We start from the raw sequence: 15,696 nt of genomic DNA on the forward strand, positions 1-15,696 counted from the left end.
GTTTGTAATAAAAGCATAAATCATTTTAAATGAATGGAAATGATGAGGGATTGTAAGTATAATTAAAGATGACACAAAAATCTGTTAAGATGCATGTATTATTTGCCATCAAGGTGAAAAGCAGTAGATTTTTATCTCTGTGCTGGTAGCATTTTCAAAGTACAATGCAGTTGTCTTTTCTTTGCCTAATTTCATTTTAGGAGGGGTTTGATGAAGAAAGCAAAACTTTTTTTTCCTTTACCTACAAATTCTAATAAAATTGCCATGCCAGCTTGTGGCTCTGTGAGGCTGCACATAGGGAGCGAGTGATTTTACTGAGAGCTAAATGTCGACAGGTAAAATACAATAGTAGTGTTGATGTTTATAAAGTGGAAAGTTATTTGTGAAAAAAAATTACAGCTGATTTTGGAGAAATTGAAAAGTTTACCTAATAGCAATACTAGTCAGTCACTGTCAGGTCAGGCGATTATTCAAAACTCTACCTTGTTACAGTCTTACAGAGCCACATACATATGAATATTTAAAAAGAGATAAAAGCTTACAAACCCTGACACTTACATAGATGATGATATAGCACACTGCGTCAGTGTATTGATTGTGAAGTTTGACCGAAATTGATGTCCATAAATAAATACATTATTGTGTTCAACCTGGTTTTAAAAGATTTTTGTGGGGGCACAAATCACTGAATATAATGAACAACCTCTCTGAGGCTTGCTTAACCCTTAGATGCACGAGTGACTGGACCCTACAGTCTTCCGCAAGTGGGTCAAAAATCAACCATTCATTTTATGTGTGTGTGCAAACAAAATCGAAGAACTCTAATTCTCACCGCAATCATATGCAACAGTGTCAGGTCAATAGGTAAATTTAAGATTTAACATTCATGGTTTTGTTCTAAATCTATCAGTAGCAGTATTCTGGAAGATTTGTGTATGGTACTGATGCATGAGAATACATATTTTCCATCTGCTTTTCATCATCTTTACTCAGTGTCAACAATGCTATGTTTCAGTGGAATTACTTTTACCCCAAAAGCTTGAACACTGGAAACAGATAATAATCCAGTCTGAGCTCTGCTTCCCTGCACTTCATGCTCTGTCTTGCCTCTTTCACGTCATAAAGTACACATGCTTCTCATCTTTCACCAATATGTGCTCAATTTGCCCAACTTCAACTGACTCACTTTAGCTTAGTCAAAGAAAGAATCCCTTTCTGTATAGTGTGCCTTTCCATGTGTCTCTGTAGTTGCCACAATAGTGGGTTCCTTGATCAAGGTTGGTCCTACAGCAGTACACACTGCATTACTGTACAGTTCAGCTTGGAAAGGAGTGGAGTTCTTCAGCACTGATGAAGGTGAGAAGAAAGAACCTGAATGTAAGTATCCTTGTAATATCTGGTGGTTCCTGGGAAGTGTCTGGCATACATTTTTGAAATTCTGAGCCTCTTCGCATGCATATTTTGGAGTATGCATACTTCCTTACAAACTTTATTGTTCACAACCACACGAGTGGACCCAGTTTCAATATCAATGCAGGATAGTGAATGAGGTGATGATTCTTTGGCTTCAGATTGTGTGCAGGAAACATTTCTTACCTTGCCTCTAGACAGCCATGAATCAGAATACTTAGTAAAGCAATTTGAGGTACTGATATTCTAGAAGCACAAGTCAATTCTACTACCTCTTTCAGTTGGACAGTCAGTTGCAATACTAGATTGTCTGTATCAGTGATCTTTTCACTGATTACAATGAGAAAAAGTCTCAGCAAAGACCAGTTTTCAGCTGCTTGGCCACCTGGTTTTGTACCCTTTTCAGAAACTTCTGATGTTGTAGAGATTCTATCAGATCCCTGTTAGCAAAACTGTCTGATCCTACGATTAAGTTGTGAATATGTGAAGATTTCCTCACCTTAACAAAGTAGTTCAGGCAAGTGACAAGGTTGTAAGCCAGTACACCTTCAAAGAAATCATGGCCAATCAGGGTGGCAGGCTGGCAGATATGAATAACTACCATTAAAGACAGAGTCAAATTTCAAACCTCTGACTTCACTTGCCTCATCATTCTGCAGCTCTTGTACAGTGTCTATAATCTATAGTCTATAATGTGTGGATCAGAGCATGGTAGTCTCTGGAGCTTGAAAAAGGCGACTGGACTTCTTTTTGTTTCTTGAAGACGTTTCACCTCTCATCCGAAAGGCTTCTTCAGTTCTCAACCAAATGGTGGAGAGACCCAGGTATTTAAACCCCTGTGGGCGTAGTCCCCTGGAGGTGGTTATGACCCTCTATTGATCATGTGCTTGAACACATGTGCCCAGGTGTGAAGGGGGGCGTGGGTCATATTTAATCAGTGGTTTCAGTTGAAACCAACTTAGGACTCCGCTCCATTGTTTCCTGTGGCCTATTGAGGTCACTGGAACAAAGGTGTGAATGGGGGTTGAGACGTCTGGGAAGGGAGCTCAGGACAGCACTGTAAGCGGGGGAAAGTTGGTGACGTAATCCACCTCCTCTGTTCAATGATGGTTGTTCACAGTGGACATAGATGGCTTCTTTCACTCCTCTTTCAAACCATCTGTTTTCCCTGTCCAAAATGTGGACATTGGCATCCTCAAAAGAGTGCCCTTTTTCCTTCCACGCCCCCCTTCACACCTGGGCACATGTGTTCAAGAACATGATCAATAGAGGGTCATAACCACCTCCAGGGGACTACGCCCACAGGGGTTTAAATACCTGGGTCTCTCCACCATTTGGTTGAGAACTGAAGAAGCCTTTCGGATGAGAGGTGAAACGTCTTCAAGAAACAAAAAGAAGTCCAGTCGCCTTTTTCAAGCTCCAGAGACTACTATGACCTGGATAACTGAGAATCTACACAGACATCAGAGCATGGTGTTCCAAGTTGTCTGGCTCATTTCTAGTTGCACTACAAATTATATTCAGATTGTTTCTGTGAAATCACTGATGCAATGTACACCCAAATTATTACCAGTAATGCAAATGACTGTCGTCTTCATAATGTTTCAATTTGTATTCAGTTGGTTTGTCTGCAGTTCATTAAGATCTGATATAGAACACTTTCTCATATCCAAAATGCTTGAAATCAACTTCTTGGCACAAAAACTGAAGCTGCAAGTTATGGAACTGTGAAAAGGATCAACGTTTGCAAGAGTGATGTAGACCCCAAGGACCTTGTCTTATTGCCTTTGAAGAGCCAAGGGGATTTATTAAACACAAATTAATCTTGATACAGTATCACCTTTAAAGTGAGACTTAACTCTGAAAACAGAGGATTAGATTTGAAGACCAATCCATCACACATCACTTAAAATAAGAGGTTGCTTGATAAGTGGTGTAACTTCCAGATGAGGAACATTCCCAAAGAAAATGGAAAGTGGATGCACATACGGAAAATTCTCCTCAAAATACTGCCATCTCTTGTGCGCTGTAGAAAGGGCAAAGCATAAATGTCTATGTCATCTGCTGTCTTCAAAACATTGTCAATTTCTGTCTCTGATCATTTAGCTTTTGTTTTGAAGACATACTTTAAGCTGATCCTTTGTCTACTGCTGGTACACTCCACTGAGGCTATTATTCTCTTCAACAATCAACTGCAGTGTGGAGAAGGGGATAATGTGCTTGGTCTACAATTTCATGTATACATGAAATTGTGTAATGTATACACTTTTAATTTGTGCAGGGCCCGGTATATCCTCAGGCCCATAATCAGCTGCTCATTCATCTGACTGGCTCTCAGCAATTTCATGTGACACAAAAGATCTTGAGATCAGTCAATTATTTCTGACACTGAGGAAATTAACACATAAAGAGTCCCTGGAAAATCTTACAGTAGGACACAGAAGATGACTGGTGATGATGACGGTAAACATGAGGCTTAAAAGCATTATAATTTATGAAGTGAGACACAACTGTGCATACTGATAATGTGCCTCATTTCTGTGAAGCCCTTAATGATGTACATAACCTTTAAGGTTTTCAGAAAAAAAACCTGAATTTAACAGTTTTATCAATTACATATTTGTGAAATTGTGTTTACATTTCCAACTGGATTTTACAGTTTTTCATGTGGAATTTAAAAGCTCAAGTTTTCCACAAGAAAACAAAAATATTATGTTTATTCACAATTAAAGGTTTTTCATATATTTTTACATTAGACATGTTAGGTCTTGGTTTATTTTCTGTGATTTTATTGTTATTTCATGTGCTTAAAAATTTAAGGCCTTCAAAAGCAGAACACTCTATTAAAAGGAACTGTTTGTGTTCTTGGGTATAGAGGGTTTGCCTGTCAACCTTTCTGCTGTGCCCCCTATCCCAGATAATAAGTCAAGACAGATAACTTTTAGCTAACTCACTGGTTGTAGCTTATTTTAAAAAATAAAAAAAAATTCCCAATGCTTATACCCAGGAGGTAGCGGAGGTGGTCAGGGTAGAGGGTGATGGAGGTGGAAAAGTTTGTAAAGTCCAAATAATGTTATAAGTAATTATTTATCTCAAACTCAGACCAATACGTTTATATTATGGTGATCAGAATTTGGCTGACAATCTGAACAGGTTTTGTAACAGCTTCGCACCACCCCGGCCTTTCCCACCTAGTCTGCTGAAGACCTGCTCCACAGAGCTGTGTGATATTCTAATACACCTGTTTAAGCCTTGTATCTTCTGTGTTTGCAGAAAGCAGTTGTGGAGAACATTTTGTTTGGTCTCTGTTCCAAAGAGGAATCATCTCACTGACCACAATGACTCAGTTGGTCCTTTACAGGAGGTCATTTACACCCACTGCTAGAATGGATAATAATAATAATAATAATAATAATAATAATAATAATAATAATAACAATAATAATAATAATAATAGGATTATATCCATGTTTGCATTTTTGCATGTTAGTTATTGACTGTCTCATTTATTTATAAATTTTTAACTTGATTAGGAAGTCATGTCAAGAGGGTCCTCAGTTCTGCTCTTTGGTTCTGACACATATCTATACACTTCAACCGTGGCATCGGCAGTCATGTTGTGAGTTCTTCTGGATAAACATGGCATCTAAGTAACACCACAGAATGTTTCCTGGGAAGCAAAAACGGATAATATAAATTAGGTCATAACTCCAAAATTGGCTTTAAACCAAAGCAAAAATATTGACCAGGTCTTTCAGCTACAGCATCCTGTGATGTTCAAGCTGCAGCTGGACTGTTAGCACATGCATGTCAAAAGGCCACCACAAAAACAAAAATGAAGACTGACTAGGGCTTCTGCTGGGCTCCTTATACTGGGAGAGGGGCTGCCAGTCCCTCTTTCTTTTGTTATATAACTTTTTGAACCTTGGTTTTAATTGTATCTAGTTTTAACTTTTAATACCAATTAGCTCTCAATTTGTGTCCAAGCCAATTGGACTAAAGCTTACGCATGCTTTACTTTGAGTAATGTGCCAACTTACAAGATTTTGTTTCCCTCTATGAAATTTGACACTAGAATTACCAAATTTCTTGGCAGCTTCTCTAGTTTACTGGCTATCTTCCCAGATATTTGGTGGTCTTCCAACTGCAGTTCTGCACCTGGTTGACAGTTAATCATGTTAATAACTTCAGGGCAGTTTGTGCTGCTAAAATCAGCCATAAATCTGATTAATTATGGATATACTAAGTATAACATCTTCACGCTCTACAAATCATTGGCAATAAAACTGTCAAAATAAGAAATAAAACTGACAGGGTCAACAATTTATGATCCATGAAGCTGTCACAGCCAACCATTAATATGAATTATGGACCATAAAAATGTCAGAACTACTCATTTGCACAAACTGAGGCCATAAAGTAAAGGGTGCACAGACACAAAGTATATAGCATAAAGTACAGTAAAAAATGTAGACAAGATAGTGAAGAGTACAAGACCTTCAGCCCTCAAGTTAATTTATTTTTTATTATCTTAGATATATAAATCAAAACAGTACATATCACAGTATATGGGTCAGTCAATATATGTATAAAACCTGCAACAAGAGCCAGTAAAAGTTTTGCTGGCTCCACCTCCAAATCTAGTCAGTATACAGCCATGTCTGTTGGTGTGTACTCTGCTCAAGCACTCACCCCTGTAAAAACTGCCATTCTGGAGGAGCAAATGAAACAAATGGAGATTGATAATCTCTGTCAACAATTGTAAGAGGATTCACAGGATGTCCAGTGAGAGATGCTCAACTTATTCAGGAGGAGGCACTCCAGCCTGCAGAGACCTTAATTACACACAAGAGCCATTGTTTAAAGGAAGGTGAAGATTTGTTTTTTCTCAAATATGAGTCAAGGAATATCTCTTGTTCCACCAATTCTACCCTCCCAAGTGAAGCAGGGTGACAGGACTCAACTAACCATGAGCATAAACCAGTGCGCCATGTTCCTCCCATTGCAGTGGTCACATCTGTCCAGACACATACAGTTGGGCCACCAGCCTCGACAACGAAGACTTGCCTCTGCACAACCCACCCTGACTGCTGAAGTAATTTCTCCAGGGATGTCAAGTTCTGAATTCAGGAGCCTGATTCAGCAAAACACATTGCTGCTGCACCTGTGGTTACCACCTCCACATCCTCAACTACCACCTGTGACTTGTTTGGTTTGTCTCCTCACTTCAGAAGAATAAGTAATTTAAACCTCTGCAACATGCCTCTATTACTTTTCTTTTAGGCAGGCAGGTAGAATATACAACACACCAGGTTCCAGCTCTTTGACTGGTTTAGCCTACCAATCCCGTTCTTCTTTTTAGCATAGACCAGACCTTCAGTCCCTAGAAATAGATATTGTCACCTTGTCATGTGATACAAAATTGTATCAGTTTCATCACAAATAACATCTAATCATCATAATCCAATCAGATTGAGTGCCATCTTAAGCATCCAAACACTATAATAAGGGACACCAGAGTGTGATTAAAGTGGTGACTGGGCTCATTTACATTTTGAGAGAAGCCAGTTGTGTCTAATAATAGATTAAATGCAGTCTTAAGGCTGTCATTTTCAGCATCTATAGGCTGAAAATGACAGAGAAGTGTGCTGTGGCAGGGGATGGTTCAGTGAGAGCCAAGACGGAATGAGCTAAGCCATGTCTGGTTAGATGCAGGATGCCATGAACACATCTGTTGCTGGAACTCCTTTATTGCATTTTTGTTATTAATCATGAACAATGTTTATAGTTTCTATGAGGTATGACAGTGACAGTGACCATGTGACAGTGATACTTGCTTGTGATATTAAAGGTAAATTATAAATACCAGGTCTGTCACAAGACAACTCACTTAGTGCACTGCACTATTGATGTTGTTTGGGGTGAGTTGGTTACAGTAACTTTTTCAGCAATTGCTTCATATTCTGTTATATATTGTGTTATTTGGCTTTTATATATATATATATATATATATATGCGTGTAAACAAATATCTGTAATGGGCTCAGAAGAAAAAGTCACCACTTTGTTTAATACCACATTTGTTCGCCCTGCAAAATTTTACCTCAGTGGGTTTTCTAACATTCCTAATATTGATTATTTCTTTGTCTTCCTGTGTTTTATCTACATCATGACTGTTTTGGGGAATGGCTTTCTTCTCTCAGTTATTTGGCTGGTGAAGACTCTTCATACTCCTAAATACATGATTGTGTTCAACATGGCTTTGACAGATTTGTGTGGGAGCACAGCTCTCATCCCCAAACTCTTAGACACATTTCTGTTTGACAGAAGATACATCGTGTATGAGGCTTGCTTAAGTTACCTGTTCTTTGTTTCATTCTTTGGAGGTGTGCAGTCATGGACACTTGTCACTATGGCCTATGACAGATTTATAGCCATTTGTTTCCCTTTAAGGTACCACAGTATGGTGACTAAAAAAGCTATTGGGTCAATGTTGATGTTTGTATGGTTGCTTATATTGATCCTGATGGGATTACTTGTTGGGTTTCGCCTTTCTTTCTGTGGCTCTGTAGTGGTGAAAAGCTTTTTCTGTGATCATGGACCAGTGTATCGTCTGGCCTGTAATGATACAACTTTAAATATTATATTGGCAAATGTTGCTGTAAGTATAGCTGCCTTTATTCCTCTAATTTTCATAGTTTTGACCTATGTTTGCATTTCCATAGTGCTGAGCAGAATTGCATCAGGAGAGGAACGACTCAGAGCACTGAAAACTTGTACTTCTCACCTCATCCTTGTTGCTATTTTGTTTCTTCCGTTTGTGGCTACAAACATAGCTGTATGGGCCTCTGACATCCATCCTAATGCCAGGATCATAAACTCAACATTGACACACACCATACCAGCTTTGCTCAATCCTATCATATATGCTTTAAAGACTGATGAAGTGATGAATGCAGTTAAGAAGCTTTTCAAAAGAAATAATATTAACAGCACAGTCACAAAGTGGTGAATCTCATCTCTATTAGAATGACACATTTAGGACTTTCAGACTAGACTTTTTCTCTAAATTAACTTTTGACCTCTAATGACTTGCTACTTATATGTGCTATAATTTTACCTTTAGAAATAGTTGCTGTATATCATGCTTACATAAAATGGTTGAATTGCAGTATACTGTATGGGAAAATGTATAATTGTAACACCCCCAATAAAACCCCCTAACAAAAATAAACTGTGTCTCTCATCACACATGCATGCATGTCTGTCTCATCAAAAAACAAAACAAAAAAGAGGAGATCTGTGCAGTCTTAGCTGTCGATCTCAAAATGTCTTTGAAAACTGAATTTTCTGCAAAATCAAATTTTTTTCTATGAAGATTTCTCCTCAACATGTTCTAAAACAATTGTATTACATTTTTCATTCTGTACAGTATGTTTGCTACAGTCTAATAGTTAAGAGTTACTGTTACAAGAAAAATTGTTCATGGAATGATGAATGAACATTGACTTTCATTTTAAAATTCTTTTATTTGTTTATAAGTCCTTAAATGGCCTTGCACCACCTTACCTCGCAGAGTTGCTGCATCTACACTCCCCCTCCCGCCCACTTAGATCTGCTGACCAACTGCTGTTGGTCGTACCGAGGACTAAGCGGAGGCTCAGGGGGGACAGAGCATTCGCCGTGGCAGCCCCCAGGTTGTGGAACGCTCTGCCTATGCACATCAAACAGGTCTCTTCACTAGCTATTTTTAAATCTTCTCTTAAGACCCACCTTTTTTCCCAGGCGTTCAAACAAGCTTGAGATGTTTGTATCGCAGTGTATTTATTTCTTATGTATCTATTTGTTTTTTAGTCTAATTTTATCCTGACTTTTGATTGTGTATTTTATTTTAATTTTATTGTTGCTCTTTTATTTTTATGTTACTGATGCTCTTATTTATTTTTAGATTTTATTGATGCTCTTATTTCTGGGTGTTGACTTTTACGTTTGTCTTTTGTTGTTTTTATTCTTCCATGTTCAGCACTTTGATCAGTGCTTACTGTTTTAAAGTGCTATATAAATAAATTGGCTTGGCTTGGCTTGGCTTGGCTTATGTCACTGTTCTCAAAAATGTTTTCAGTTGTGATAACTTGTGGTAACTTGTTGTGGTAACTTTTGGAATCACAATCATGATCTGAATACTCTGTTGTACCAAGCACATGTGCACACATTTTCTTTTCCAAGATAAACTTGTTAATGTTTTTCTTTTATTTATTCATTGTGTGTACATGTTTACATGTGCAATACAGCAATACCAGTAGGGAGAGGAGAAAAGTACAGAGCACAAGCAGAAAAACACATGGGGTCATCAACTCCTGCATCTGCAAGAAAACAAAAAACAAACAGCAGGTCATCAGGCAGGAGAAACAGGATCAACTCCTCAAAGGCACTTGTTTTTTCTGATTTCCAATCTTTTGTTTTATAATTTGTATTTGGAGCACTCTATTATATGTTGAGTATATAAAGAAATGTTTGATATAGGCCTAATGTATGTTTTTACATTAGTAATTCATTTTACCCTTTTTTTAAAAATTAAAATCTAAGGAGCCATTTGGGAGCCGAAAGAGCTGGCTCTTCTTTGGGAGCCGAGCCTAAAGAGCCGGCTCTCTGAAAAGAGCCAGAATTCCCATCACTAAGGGGCCTGGCTAGCTACATTTCAATGGTGCAGTGCTGAGTCTCCAATTCACTGAGCTTGGCCTCCAAAACTACAAACAGGCTACAGTTATTGCAAGTATCATTATTACTAAAGGAGGCCAAATAATAGCTTAAACATTTGACATACTGAGCCAGAAAGAACAGACTTGCTAGTGACTTGGCTGAGCGCTAACCTAATAACTATGCTAAGCTAGTGAATCCCTAAAGACACAATAAGTGAATACTAGAAATATAATCTGCAGGTGATTCAGCAGAGTGTGCTTTGGATAATGCACTATTTTCTAAAGATATGTAATTAAATTAGCTACACAGAATAACCTGCAGAGAAACACCACTCTGCGTAGCAACAGGAACAGGGAGTAATACAATACCTCAGTGATCCAATAGCAAGTCTCCAATGATAATGAGGAGTGTTCTGTGGCAGGAGGTGGTTAAGGTGTCCGCTCTGTGGTGAACCTCAAGATTCTGGATTTTTTTACACCTGATGATAAACTGGAATCGCTTTGTCTGGCCACTCACACAGGACCGATTTGCCATGGGAGAATCTACCAGGGGGACAAGCACCTGGAAAACATAGCTCCTGGGATCACTGGGACACACAAACTCCTCCACCATGATAAGGTGGTGATTTGCAGACCCCTATGGAAGAGTCACCAAGGGAACTGTTTACCCCTCCCGGGATAGGATTACTGGGGCCCCACCCTGGAACTAGACCTAGGGAGGGAGCTCAAGGGAGAGCTTCTGGTGGCCAGGCATTAGCCTGTGGGGCCCGGCCGGGCGCAGCCCTAAGAGTGGCCATGGCCGGAGGACCAAGTACCCAGTTATCGAGACTGGCTATTGGGACGCAGAATGTCACCTCTCTGGTGGGGAAGGAACCTGAGCTAGTGCGTTGAGAAATACCAGCTAGATATCATCGGACTCACCTCAACACATGGCCTGGGCTCTGGAACCAGTCTCCTGGAGAGGGGCTGGACTCTGTTCCATTCTGGAGTTGCCCTCCCTGAGAGGGGGCAAGCTGGTGTTTTCACACTGGAGTTTTCACTGGTAGAGTGAAGCGGGACCGGGTCCTAACTGTTTGCGCTTATGCGCTGAATGACAGTTCAGAGTACCCACCCTTCTTGGAGCCGTTGGGCGGGGTGCTCAAGGGTGCTCCATCCAGCGACTCCATTGTCCTGCTGGGAGACTTCAACGCTCATGTGGGCTGTTACGACCCGTCTAGGTGCCCGGAGCACAACACGAATAAGAGAACACCATTTGCCCCCAAGACCCAAGCAGCCACTGTCATGATCCTGGGCCAGTGGCCCTGCGTTTTGAGTTATTTTAGTGATGTTCTGTTTTGTTGTGTCTTCTGGTTGTATTTCTTTGTTTTTCTTACAGTCTGGTTTCTCAGTTGTTGCAGTTTTGTATTGTTTTGGTTTTTGTTAATTATAGTTTATTCTGATTTTCCTGTGTTCCCGTCTTCCTGTGACTTTGTGCTCTTGTGTCTGTGCTCCTCTGTGTATCTCTGTGTGTCTCCCTGCGTTCTTGTGTGCTGGTGTTTGTCTTCATTGTTTGTGTTTCAGGTGTCTGTGTCTTCCCTGTTCAATTGTTCCCTATCTGGTGTCAGCTTAGGTGTTGTTGGATTCTGTTTAGTCATGTTCAGATTCCCTCTGTGTGCCAGTCTGCTTATGTGTCAAGTCTGTGTGTACCGTGTTACTTCCTGTTTTATTTTGACAGTTCTTTGTCCTGTGTGCTTGTGTTTTGCTTTACCTCCCTGAGTCTCAGTGTTATTCTGTTCACCTGTTTGTGCCAGCTGTTTCCACTCACCCCTCGTCTCCTCTGTGTATTTATTATCTGAGTTTTCCCCTGGTCAGATGTCAGAGTCTTGTTGTCTTGTGGCTGTGTTTCCCTGTGCTCTCCATATCTTTTGACCTCCAGGAGTCCTTAGTTATTTTCCAGTATATGTTTCCTTTGTTTGTTTTGCTGCTTTAGTTTATTTTGCCATTCCCTTTGTTCTGTTGCCTTAATAAAGGCTCATTTTGGTTCATCTTTTAACACCATCTCCTGCGTTCTGCTTTTGGGTCCTCACCACATTTCCACACCACACGGCCTGCACCCCCGGAACGTGACAGCCACACAACGACAGTCTTTGTAAAAAGTACCAGCAATGATTTATTCGTTCACACAGACAAAAAACACACAGAGCAGTTCACATCAGGGTGAGCCAAGGCCAAAACAATAAACAAAACAGGAACTAAAATCTACCATGATCCAGCGTCTGACTTATACCAAAAAGAAACAAAAGAAGAGTAAACAAACTGGCGGCTCACCCCTACCCGCTCTGGATCAAACCACTTGTGTACAATGGTGGCTGTTTGGACATGTGGGACACAAAAGATGCTCTTCCCTCTGCATTGTCGTCCAGCCTCCTAAATAGGGTGTGACCCTCAACCACAGCCAATGGTCCGCAGGCGGGAGCACACTGCACCAATCAAAATCAGGCACCTGCACAGACAAATTAGCATATTACAACAGACACACACACCCACACCGTTACAGATGTAACATGGGCAATGACAGTGAGTCCTGGAGGGCCATGAGGAAAGACCTGCCTGATCTGAACCCAAATAGTGTTTTGTTATTGGACTTCTGTGCAAACCACAGTTTGTCCATAACGAACACCATGTTCTAACATAAGGATGTCCATACATGCACATGGCACCAGGACACCCTAGGTCACAGGTCAGTGATCGATTGTGTAATCATATCATCAGATCTGCGGTCGTATGTTCTGGACACTCAGGTGAAGAGAGGAGCTGAGCTGTCAACCGATCACCACCTGGTGGTGATTTGGATTAGGTGGTGGGGGAGAATGCTGGACCCAGGGCACCTAAACATATTGTGATGGTGCACTGGGAACGCCTGGCAGAGGCCCCATTCTGCAAGATCTTCAAGTCTCACCTCCGGCGGAACTTCTACAGCTTTCCGACAGAGGTGGAGGACATTGAGCCCAAATGGACCATGTTCTGCACCTCCATTGTTGAGGCTGCTGCTCAGGGCTGTGGCTGCAAGTTGGTTGGTGCTTGTCGTGGCAGTAATCACTGAACCAGATGGTGGTCACCGGAGGTGAAAGGAGCCATCGAGCTAAAGAAGAAGTCCAATCGGGCTTGGTTAGCCTGTGGGACTCCGGAGGCAGCTGACAGGTACCGGCAGACCAAATGTAACACTGCTTGGGCAGTGGCCGAAGCAAAGACTAAGGTGTGGGAGGAGTTTGGTGAAGCTGTAGAAAAAGTCTTGGCCTCGAAGCGATTCTGGCAAACCGTCAGGTGACTTAGGAGGGGAAAGCGGTGCTCTACTCACACTCTATAGTCTGTAGTGCAGGTGGGGCACTGCTGACTTCAACTGAGGCTATAGTCAGGCATTGGAAGGAATACTTCCAGGACCTTCTTAATCCCACTGATGCATTCTGTAGTGGAAGCAGAGTCTGGTAATGAGAGGGATGACTCACCCATCACTGGGGGTGAGGTCACTGAGATGGTTAACCTGTTAACTGGCAGCAGCCCGCCTGTGGGCCGTTTGTAATGCTTTCCGAATTTGAAGCCACATAGCATCACAGTAACGCTGCAGTTCGCCCTTACAATGCTTTTATATGACAGACTAGACCCTCAGAATTGGATTGACACCTCATTTGGCCAATCATGTTATGAAATGAATTTTCAGAGCCAATAATAAGCAGACAGCATCATGTGACCTCTCTGGACATGCCCAAATTTTCTCCAATCATTCTGATTGGTCAACTCTGACTCAGAATCCAAAACCACAGATGTATAGACAATAAAATTCCTGACACGTGGGTATATGACACTATGGGGTTTGTTTTAAGAGTGTGTACGCCGTTGTGCGTAAACAGTGTTTACAATATTTTTTCTCACCAACAGATTGTCGGAATGCATCAAAAACAGGCTATATTTATTCAACAAAGTGACTAAATGACTCACGAGAGTGGATTATTAATTATTAGAGGATTTCGTCGCTGATTCGACCGGTTTTATCGCTGCAGAATCCCATGAATGAACAGCTGTTACTCTGAAGGCGATTCATGGTATGTGTAACGTTTTATTCTCAGCTCGTTCTCATATTATATGCCATTTAGATGTAAATATATATGTAATGGTGAGCTTGACATGCACCATTACGGAGAAAATATCACCATACGCTGGTGTTACACCACTTATATTGTGTGTGTGTGTGTGTGTGTGTGTGTGTGTGTGTGTGTGTGTGTGTGTGTGTGTGTGTGTGCTTTACATATACAAATTTACAAGAGCAGTGTTTGGGGGCAGGGAAGGTGTGCTATAGGTCTCGATAAGGTTTTCATGGGGGTCTTTATTACGTTTATTACGGCAGGATGAGGAGGACAATGGCTCAGAGCTTTTTTTGATCAGTAAGTATCTAAAGTTTTACAAAAAGCTTTACGCTTTGTGGTGGGCTTTGTGTAAGTAGTTTTGTGTTTTTGGGGTTGGGGGTATTTGTTTGGGAGGAGGTTGTAAGTTTTGTATCAGAGAAGGACTATTGGAAGGATTGTGGTTTTTTTATTTTATGTGAATATGTAGTGTTTACATTTACTGTAACTTTTGATCAATAAAACTTATTTATTTTGGGTGTGTGAAGGAATCATTGAAAATAGACTGGGTTTTTGTGAATGAAGGCCTAACATTTTCCTTCTTTTACAAATTAGGGAAACCTCTGATTTATATGTCTATAATTATAATTAATTTGTACTATCAGTAACTTTGTGTATAGCAGAGGATTCCTCAGGGTAGTATCTTTCATTAGAACCCTCATTGATGACTGTATGTTGAAGCGTTGAGGCGTTACAGCCATTAGAAGTTTGCATATCAAGGGCTGTCTCACATGTGCCATTTGGTGTCTCCAAATGGCACATGTGAGACCATGCCTGGAGATCAACACACAAAAACCTATACAAAACAGTAGGTTTTTGTGCTATCTTGATAAAATTTGAAATACACATTAAAAAGACTTCATTCTACAGCATCATTATATTTTACAGTCCATACCTTCTACACTCAGTGTGTAAAAACAAACAGGAAAAATCTAGGTGAGGCAAAAATTATTCTGTGTTAAAACCTTAATAGCTTCATACTCATTACAGTTACAGCATTTTTGACTACAAAAATGAAAAATATAGCTTGTCTTCTTCACAAAGAGACCAAGCTTTTGCATGAACTCCAAAGAGTTCAGGAACAGCAGCTGATTTAATTTGGGTATGCTTTTTCAGGTGTTTTTGTTGATTTTGGAGCGGCCAGTTAACAGGTTAAACAACTCCTTGGTGGCAGGGCCCCTGGGGTGGATGAGATTTGCCCTGAGTTCCTGAAGGCTCTGGATGTTGTAAGGCTGTCTTGGTTGACATTCCTCTCCAACATCGCATGGAGATCTGGGGTGGTGTCACTGGATTAGCAGACAGGGGTGGTGGTCCCCGGCTTTAAGAAGAGAGACCAAAGGGTGTGCTCCATCTATTGGGGGATCACACTCCTCAGCCTACCTGGTAAGGTCTATGCCAGAGTGCTGGAAAGGAAGATCCGTCCATTAGTTG

The 15,696-nt window shown here is 40.7% G+C and overlaps 1 protein-coding gene across 1 annotated transcript; it reads left to right on the forward strand.

Moving 5' to 3' along the window:
• The first annotated feature begins 7,446 nt into the window (after positions 1–7,446).
• On the forward strand, positions 7,447–8,421 carry LOC115791476 (olfactory receptor 1-like). The gene has a single exon (XM_030745563.1). It carries the CDS (start codon positions 7,447–7,449, stop codon positions 8,419–8,421), a length of 975 nt encoding a protein of 324 aa, XP_030601423.1.
• Positions 8,422–15,696: the final 7,275 nt, after the last annotated feature.

Source organism: Archocentrus centrarchus, chromosome 14, assembly GCF_007364275.1.
Source record: "Archocentrus centrarchus isolate MPI-CPG fArcCen1 chromosome 14, fArcCen1, whole genome shotgun sequence".
Taxonomy (NCBI): domain Eukaryota; kingdom Metazoa; phylum Chordata; class Actinopteri; order Cichliformes; family Cichlidae; genus Archocentrus; species Archocentrus centrarchus.